General features: G+C 34.5%; 2 protein-coding genes across 4 annotated transcripts; one reads left to right on the forward strand and one right to left on the reverse strand.

Moving 5' to 3' along the window:
- Positions 1–908: 908 nt before the first annotated feature.
- On the forward strand, positions 909–5,011 carry LOC114372295 (probable protein phosphatase 2C 38). Of its 3 annotated transcripts, none has more exons than XM_028329781.1 (5): positions 909–1,394; positions 1,652–2,193; positions 2,418–2,785; positions 4,248–4,484; positions 4,665–5,011. In XM_028329781.1, exons 2-5 carry the CDS (start codon positions 1,869–1,871, stop codon positions 4,902–4,904), a joined length of 1,170 nt encoding a protein of 389 aa, XP_028185582.1. In that variant the 5' UTR covers positions 909–1,394; positions 1,652–1,868; the 3' UTR covers positions 4,905–5,011. The 3 variants fall into 3 exon arrangements, with proteins under 3 accessions (XP_028185582.1, XP_028185583.1, XP_028185584.1); XM_028329782.1 differs by having other exon boundaries at positions 1,846–2,193; XM_028329783.1 differs by having other exon boundaries at positions 4,248–4,500; positions 4,665–4,781.
- Positions 5,012–5,603: 592 nt separating this feature from the next.
- Positions 5,604–8,470, reverse strand: LOC114372297 (CDP-diacylglycerol--glycerol-3-phosphate 3-phosphatidyltransferase 2-like). Its single transcript, XM_028329784.1, has 7 exons — positions 8,039–8,470; positions 7,854–7,951; positions 7,701–7,751; positions 7,501–7,614; positions 6,761–6,817; positions 6,583–6,668; positions 5,604–6,259 (listed from the first exon to the last, which is right to left on the reverse strand). The coding sequence occupies exons 1-7, from the start codon at positions 8,382–8,384 to the stop codon at positions 6,136–6,138; spliced, it is 876 nt and encodes a 291-aa protein (XP_028185585.1). The 5' UTR covers positions 8,385–8,470; the 3' UTR covers positions 5,604–6,135.
- Between the last annotated feature and the right edge of the window lie 471 nt (positions 8,471–8,941).

Here is an 8,941-nt window from a genome sequence, read left to right on the forward strand (position 1 = left end):
AAAGGGCTATTTTTTCAATGACTTTAGATATGAAACCCGACATTAGACCTAACTAAGAATTCATACATTCTTCGCACCTTATCTCTGAATGAGCAATTCAACAAAACCCACTCATGTACTATAATTTTTTTGAAATCTGAAACCATTAATAGGAGGGGTGAATTTGACAGCTCAGTGGAAAACCCATCACGAGATCATGTTGGACTATAATGGCTCTAGTTGTGTTCACCAGGAAAAATATCAAGTTAAGTATGCAGGGACTTAGTTCAGCAACTGTTAAGATAAACCAAAAAAAAAATGTAGAAAACCAAAATTGTAACTCTAATTAATTGTAAATTTGTCTTCCAATTTTTTTGGAACATATAACGAGCAAATTATGTTCATATTATAACAATGTAATATCTTATACTCTTTTTATTAACACTTTTTTTTTTTATTGTTTTTTCATGTAATTATCTTGATTAGGGAAGGTCAAAATTATATTAAAAAAACGAAATATCGAGTATAATTTCATGAAATTTCTAGAATTATATGAATAATTTACCCTATAACTTATCACATGTGATTTGTTTCTGTATCATGCTCATGAGAAAATCATATATAAGTAATTAGTCTAAATGTTTCATCATTAATATAAATATACAGATTTAAATAACGCCCTTATGCATATAATTAATAATACAAAATATACTTAATATTCATCATAAAATTTATTAGATACAATACAAGCAATGCAAGCTGTTTCAGATAATTTAAGATAACTTAACAAACGCATAACTTATATATATATATATATATATAGAGAGAGAGAGAGAGAGAGAGAGAGAGAGAAACAATTATAAATATTTGTTATAAGCAGTACTGAGTATATTCTATAATAGTGTTGTACATTTTTCATGGAACAACTCTTGACCCTTGGGTCTTTTTTTCAAGTCAAAGATATTTTCAAAAATAGAAAGTGCAAAAGAGAGTAAGGTTTGGGGAAACGCTGGGTTCATTAGATTGTCTGAAGAAAAGGTTGCACTATACTAAATTAAGAAGAGGGAAAGATGAGGAAAAGTTGCCTAAAATGGTGGTTAGTTGGAGGTCAAAGTCTAAACCCCGCCAAGCCAATAAAATTTAGAAAACAAAAACTGCCGAAGCCAAAAGCCCTTTGGAAATTCCTTCCACCACCAAACCAAACCAACTCATTTTGTTCTTCTCTAATTCCCCCCCTTTTTTTTTATCATGGAATAAGGAAAGGAGAAACAGACAAACTATACCAATTCCCCCCAAAGCCTTGTCTCTCTTCCAAATCCACAATCAAATCTTCAAACACCTTTTCATCCAATCCTTAAAAATCGTTACAAGGAATTATCAAAATACTAAATTTCTCAACATATCTATCTAAGAAGGTACGATAAAACAAATAAAAATGTTTTCTTTATTATCTACAAATTGATCACATTTTCTTGAGTTTAGAATCTTGCCTTTGCAATTTTAAGAGCTCCGCATGTTTCAATTTGATTGTTTCTGTTCTGGCAATAAACTTTGATGCCACTTGGTTATTGTTCAATTTCATAGTGATTGATGAAACCCCATTCTGGATTTATTTGATAGATGGTTAATGATGGGGTCTCTGAATTGATTATGATCTCAAATCCTGTTGCAGGTTTTGGACACTGCACTAACATCTTTTGTTGATTTCCACTTTTACATCTTATGGTGTCAGTATTTCTTAATAGGCATTTGATTTCTAGATCTTGTGACTTGGGCTCAGTTACGTAGATGAGATGATGTAGATAGGGAAACTAGGCTTTTCCATATTGTCATTGACTTTTATTTAATGAATTATTTGTTGGTCAGTTGTGTGTGAGACTATGTAAGGGATGATGGTATCAGCTACAATTAGGCGAATTGTGTCGCCCTGTTGGAGACCATTTGAGGGTGAAATTTCTAGTAGGCATGGAGATGCAAGTGGACGTGCTAATGGTTTGTTGTGGTATAAAGATTCAGGAAGACATTCGAATGGTGAATTCTCAATGGCAGTAATTCAAGCAAACAATTTGTTAGAGGATCAAAGCCAGCTTGAATCTGGCCCCTTGAGCTTAACTGAGGGAAATCCTCAAGGAACTTTTGTTGGTATATACGATGGGCATGGAGGTCCAGAAGCTGCCCGGTTTGTCAATGACCGTTTATTTAAAAATATCAAGAGTATGTTTTTCTTCTTTCTTCATCCTGCAACACAAATTGCTATTTCTGGAAATAACATTAGAAATTGACTGAATTGCCAATTTAATCCCTGAAATGGTAAGATATGGTCCTTGGAGTTCTAAATTGTCAATGAATGTAATCTATTTGTGAGCTAATGTCATGTAATGCTCTTAGAAAGTTTGAGTTGGCATGTTTTACTGACTCAATGGTTGATCTTAATGCAGAGTTTACTTCAGAAAATAATGGAATGTCAGCTGATGTTATCAATAAAGCATTCTTGGCAACTGAAGAAGAATTTCTTTCTTTGGTAGAGAATCAGTGGCTGCACAAGCCGCTAATAGCATCAGTTGGATCTTGCTGTTTGATAGGCATAATATGTAGTGGGGAGCTCTATATTGCAAATGCAGGAGATTCTCGAGCAGTATTAGGTAGACTGGATGAGGCTACGAAAGATATTAAAGCTATTCAACTATCCGCGGAGCACAATGCTAGCTGTGCATCTGTCAGAGAAGAGTTGCGCTCATTGCATCCTGATGATCCGCAGATTGTCGTTATGAAGCACCGGGTCTGGCGCGTCAAGGGTCTCATTCAGGTGACTTTTCATTTTTATCTCAAGATTCATTTTCTTTATTCGTGAGATACACATGCACACACTCAAGGTCTGTGTTAATCTCAAGATTCAATGTTTTGCTTGGATAACAAATTAACAATTGATCTTTTTTCTTTTTGTACTTAACTATCCTATATTGCTTATTTAGACTTTTCCATATGTCTCTAACTGCATAAGGCAACCGAATACAAATCTGCATGAGTTGCAATCTTGTTGAAAGTCTCAGTGATATTCAATTTGTCAGATTATTAGTGCTTTCATGTCTTTAGCAAAACTGGCCTTCGTGGATGCGGTTGTTTGGGAATTAATTTTATATAATTCATTGTGGTTTGCGTTAGGAGGTTATCTTATCTGTTTAGCCAATTTTGTATTGTGCAATTCTGCACCATTCCACATCATTGCCTCATTACTGGATTGAACAGCCATTTTATTCCTACAACTATTTCACCAACTTCAAACTAGTCCTTGTACTTGAAAACCCCTCCTCAAGTCTTTGAATTATAAAAAAAAAATAGCCATGCTTGTCTTCAAACCATCAAAAAGTCAACCAACACAAAGTAGTATGGTTGACAAATAATCATGTCTCTTAAGTATGTAATTACTGATTAGGAATTCAATCCTCACACTTTTGCATATGAAAAAAAATGTTCAGAAAGATCAGCCTTTTAAATGAATCTTAATACCTCAAGGGATTAGTCTCTCTGGTTTTCAGCCAGAGAATACCCTAGGTTCATGAAAAAATACCAAAAAGTCAGTCACCCTAGTCTTTATTTAGGGGATAATGTGATTGATTTTTTTTTTATAGTTTTTTAAGGACCTAAAGAGAGGTTTTTTAAGCAGAAAGATTAATTTGAAGTCAATGGTAAAAGTTAGTGGACTAAAGTCACCGTTCACTTCACTCCCCCATTCCTTTTCGAGGCGTATTCTGTTTCTTGTTAATACACTAGCCTCATTCGAGGCTTCCAATTATGTTATTTTGTGGCCCACGTAGAGAACTCATGAATATGTTTGTAGTAGTTTGAATGAATGTATGGTGATTTATGGCTCTAGCGTTCTTGTTGGCCAAGTTGGTTTTGCCTTGGCACTAGGTAAGTTTGTTTTCTTGTGATCTCAAGGGTTACAAAATCTTGCAAACAGCCTCTCTGCTTGTGGTAAGGTTGTGTATACCTACCCTTTTCAGACCCCACAGGGTGAGAGCCTCATGCACTAAGCCTCCCTTGTGTTATTGTAATTTGTTAATAGGCAATAGCTAGCAAATACATAGAAAGGAACTTTAGTGATATATGTGACTGCTACCAAGAAACTTTGTAGGAATTAACTAGTGTGATTTACTTGTAAATCTAATTACTTTATAAGTGCTTCTTTGTATAAAGGAAATTTAATGGCATAGCCAGCATGATGAACTGAAGAGTTGTGTTAATCAGAGTGTTTATTTATATTGTAGATTTCAAGATCCATTGGTGATGCCTATCTAAAGAAGGCGGAGTTTAATAAAGCACCATTATTGACAAAATTTCGACTCTCAGAACCCTTTGATCAGCCAATCCTTAAAGCTGAACCAGCTATACTAGTACAGCAACTGTGCCCTCAAGATCAGTTTCTTATACTTGCATCAGATGGGTTATGGGAGCGATTGAGCAATCAAGAAGCAGTTAACATTGTTCAGAGCTGTCCTCGTAATGTAGCATTCTAATTTAGTTGAGTTTCCTTTGTATATAACTGTCATAATGTTTATTAATGATTATAACATTAATTGGACTGAAACATTTGTAATTATTTAACATGGCTATAGCTATGGCTGATTTAGGTGACCATTTTTAGTATAAAATAAAATTCTATTAAAGACATGGCTGTGACACAGGGAGCAGCGAAGAAACTTGTGAAAACTGCACTTTGTGAAGCTGCGAAGAAAAGAGAAATGAGATACTCAGACTTGAGAAAGATTGACCGAGGGGTGAGGAGACATTTCCATGATGACATCACGGTTATAGTTTTGTATCTTGATTCAAATTTTTTGTTTCATGCCAATTCACGTGTACCCTTGGTTTCTATCAAAGGAGGTGGTGATAGTGGTTATGATATTGGTATTATAGATGCCTAGTTTGATCAGGAATACGAACCCATTCCTCTCTTAAATATTTGTATTCCAAATGTAAATTTCCCCCTCCCCTGTCATAATAGAATCAAGAAAGAGTTTCCTCTCACACACACTTTTCCTTTTCCACCGAGCTTCTTTTTATGTATCGTGATTGGTTCTCTCCTCTCTTTATTAATTCTGCAGAAGACTCTGGGTCTAACAATAACAGGTTATTGTGCATAATATAAAGTAATAATATAATATAACATTATAATTATATTTTTAGCATAAACAGATTTAAGTTATTTCATATATTTAATTTATTGAATTATATTATTGAATATTGAATTTAATTGATATACATTATTACCATTAAAAAAAAATTATTGGTTAACGATCTAAAAACTATCGGTGTATAATAGTTTTTTTTTTACCAAAGTGTATAGCAATTAACTCCTTAAATATTGGCTTTTTTATTAATTAAATACATATTAGAATTAATTTGTATAAATAAGAGTTTAATTTTATTTAATTGATAATATTTATTTGGTTTTTTTATTGTTCCGAAATAAGATTTCTCCTAAAGTTAAAGATTTCCTATTCAAGAGTATAAAATATATCGTCTTTTGCAAATTAATACACACAACATTATATTATTGGGAACGCACACCGTAGATATATAAAAAGAAATTATTGCACAGGGGTGCCAATAGGAAAAAAGGGTGTGCAAATGACAATGGCCTTATTGTATGCTCACAACGTAGATGTAAGAGCACATGAAAATCAAAGCAAATTAACCGTGCGTTAATTTTGAAATTCGACTGTTGTGTTTATGCATCGTTGATCTATATCAGAACAAATCAACCATTATACAATAATTCCTGACCTGTTGTGAATTTTCTCTGGTCGCAATTCTCAAACTTTCAATGACTCTAAATTGAGTTAGGGCCTAAAACAAAATGCGTGTGTTCACACTTTCCAAAGCATCAAACGGAGAAGCAAGTGCCTTCATGGATTTGGGGAAAACGTGGGTTACAACTTACAACACAACGTTTTCCCAACACAATCACTGCTGTAACGCTTAAGCATGGCTAGTGGCCCTTATCTTTTTTAGAGGACCAAAAAAATGCGCAGAAAATACACGAGTAGGAGAAATGACACTGCATGGGGTTAGAGATTGCGCAGGAAAAAAAAAAACATTTGCATGCCACTAAAATTGCAGCCCCCTTTCGTGACATTGGTAAATGTTCGCAAGCTACCTCAACAACACCCTCCATATTTTCTTCATATATACAACCAACGACCATAAGGCAAGCCCTGCTGAAGTATAAAGCAAAGCAACACCAGAGCCTACTACAATGGCAGCTCCTCCTCCATGGCTGAAAAGAAAAACGGGAAAAGAGAGAAAGACTCAATCAGAAAATGACAGCTCGGATTCGAAATTTTGAGGTGACAAAAATGAAGGCTTATTACATAAACTGAAAATGACATACAACTTCTAACAAAATCGCACCCGAAGAAACTTTTCCAGACACATACGATTATGTATTACTACTTACATATCTAAAGTTTAGAGACAAATATTAGCAAAAGCTTAGTAAAATATCAAGCCATTTAGAGATGAGTTTTTTGCCTAATTTCTCTTTTTCATAAAATATCTAATGATAATAGGGCATTCTAAGAATGCAAAGAAAACAATTACCTCCAGTCCCGGGTCGCAAGAAGGATGGTTAATGCTGTCATCTGTGTGGCTGTTTTCCACTTCCCCAAGTTATTTACAGCAACAGCCTATTATTTAAAGTTTCACGATATAAGCTCGGGATCAAAACTTTGTGCTAATATAAGGCAGCTGATTCAAGTGTACAGGAGGTAAAACAAACCTCTAAAAGCTTGCTATCCTGGGAAGCAGCCCACTCCCTGACTGCAGACATGGTTATCTATCGAGCAAGTTACAAGAGAAAATTACAAGACATTTGATTCAAAAACTAATACAAAGCCAGTAAATTAGACAAGGTATGATGCCTTGAATGCAAAAGGAGAGACAGGTGAAAGTATGGTTATTTTACCATATAAATATAAATTTCAGTGAAATATGTTTTCATGGTTTGTGTTTAATGAAAACATGCTAAAGAAATTACAACAACTTTACAAACAATGATAACAAAATGATGGACATAATTCGACCATTACAGCTTCCACATCCAGAGCAATATGGAATAATGGTAGGTCATAAACTCTGTGAGCAAGAAAAGTAAGATACCCCAAATATGAATTCTCCTTTCACACATACATAATCACAATAATCATATATTAAAGATTGGATCAGCATGATTTCCAGGAAAAAAAAACTAACCAGCCTTTATTTTGGCTCATTAGCTTCATTCTATAATGTGAAAAATATGGTTGTTTATCATTCAGATTCCGTAACAGTTACAAGAAACATCTGACGAGTTACAAAATAAACATCATATAAACAAAAAAATAACACAGCAGAGATAAGGAAAACGGATATTTAACTAATACGATGCAATGCATGAATTTGGTGATAATGTGCAGGACTCTTGCAAGGTTCCCCCCTTTGAACAAAACCTTTTAAGCAATGCATCACAGAATGGCTTACCTCTCTACCAATTATGGCAATTGCAGGTATAGTGAGTAGCCACGGTGCTTGTCCAAACACACCACCATCCAAAGGTCTAGTACATAATAAGACCAGTGTAGCAGCAACCATAAGCTGCAGTCAACAAGAATTATTTTACATTCAGAACTCACATCACATGTTACTAACCGAAAGTGCCTTGTATTCGTCAAAATACCTACCTTGTCAGCAACTGGATCTAAGAATGCACCGAATGAAGATTTTAACTTCATCTGCATTGCAAAAAGAATAACAATAAGGTTTGTCTTATAACTTGAAAAAGGAAGGTCGAGGTGGTGTTGGGTTCAATTGAATGGGTAATGACTAATGAGTACCTTGCGAGCAAGATAGCCATCAAGCCAATCAGTGATTGATGCAGCGACGAAAATGCTGGTAGTAGCAGCAGTTCCACGCCAACCGTCCATGTAGAAAGCTACATAGAGACGAAAAAAGGCATCAGATAAAATAATTATTATAAGATATAAATAAGGAAAAGGGTGGAATAGAAAATGAAACGCACTAGCAACAAGAAGTGGGACAGCGGCGACACGGCCTAGAGTCAAAATTGTTGGCAACGTAAGCAATTTGGAAGGTTCAGGTTCTGGTTCTGGCTCTGGCTTAGGCTGAGGTTGAGGTTGGGGCACTGACGAACCAAAATCTGTGACAAGACCAGCCCTTCCCAAAGAATAGCATGGGAATTTGTTTCTAGGTGTGAACCCTAGGATTTGATTTTTGGAAGGGGAAAGCATGTACCTGCGGCTGCGGGGGTGTTGGGGTGGGCTTCTCCATGATAAGAGGGGTTTGCTTTTGGTTTTCGCTGTTCGAACGTAGATGGAAGCAGTCGTGCCAAGCTTCAAGCCCGACATCGTCAATCACCAAACTTGTCTAGAGCAAATTCGGCAGAGGCTTCTAGCTACTGTTTGCTTAATTAATGTGAATTGTTCTAAGTTAATAAAAAAAATTAAAATTGAATCATAAATATATAGTTATATTAAATATTTATATAAAAAAATTGTCTCAACATAATTGTCACCCATAATGGGTGGACAGAAACCTATGTTGTTAATTTCAACATTTTGCTCACAATTTTTCAATGGTAGATCAAATGCATCGGCTTCGAGCAAAATATAAGTGTATAGATTTATGAGGTGTTTCATATGAGAGAAATTTTTAATTTTTTTAGAAATTTTAGTTTCTTATGTTTGATGTTTGTTTTAAAAAATAACATAGTGTAAAAGAGTGTTTCCTGGAAACATCTTTGAGCTAGTTTTTCAAAAAAAAAAAAAAATCATGTGGGAAGATGAGAATCTAATTTTCTCCAAGTTAAAATTTTGTTTTACTTCAAAGAAAAAGTATCATGTTACTATTATTAGATTAATCAATGTAATAAATAAATAAATAAAGTAATCAAAATAAGACATAA

This window comes from Glycine soja, chromosome 10 (assembly GCF_004193775.1).
Source record: "Glycine soja cultivar W05 chromosome 10, ASM419377v2, whole genome shotgun sequence".
NCBI classification, from domain to species: Eukaryota; Viridiplantae; Streptophyta; class Magnoliopsida; order Fabales; family Fabaceae; genus Glycine; species Glycine soja.

Bases quoted from the DNA above. Each gene is read 5' to 3' on its own strand.
- LOC114372295 (XM_028329781.1), top strand. From the start codon at position 1,869: ATGATGGTATCAGCTACAATTAGGCGAATTGTGTCGCCCTGTTGGAGA. The intron at 2,194-2,417 runs GTATGTTTTTCT...ATCTTAATGCAG, and splicing joins TTTATTTAAAAATATCAAGA to AGTTTACTTCAGAAAATAAT. The intron at 2,786-4,247 runs GTGACTTTTCAT...TTTATATTGTAG, and splicing joins GCGTCAAGGGTCTCATTCAG to ATTTCAAGATCCATTGGTGA.
- LOC114372297 (XM_028329784.1), bottom strand. From the start codon at position 8,384: ATGTCGGGCTTGAAGCTTGGCACGACTGCTTCCATCTACGTTCGAACA. The intron at 7,952-8,038 runs GTGCGTTTCATT...GTCTCTATGTAG, and splicing joins TGTCCCACTTCTTGTTGCTA to CTTTCTACATGGACGGTTGG. The intron at 6,260-6,582 runs GTAATTGTTTTC...TTTTCTTTTCAG, and splicing joins CTTGCGACCCGGGACTGGAG to CCATGGAGGAGGAGCTGCCA.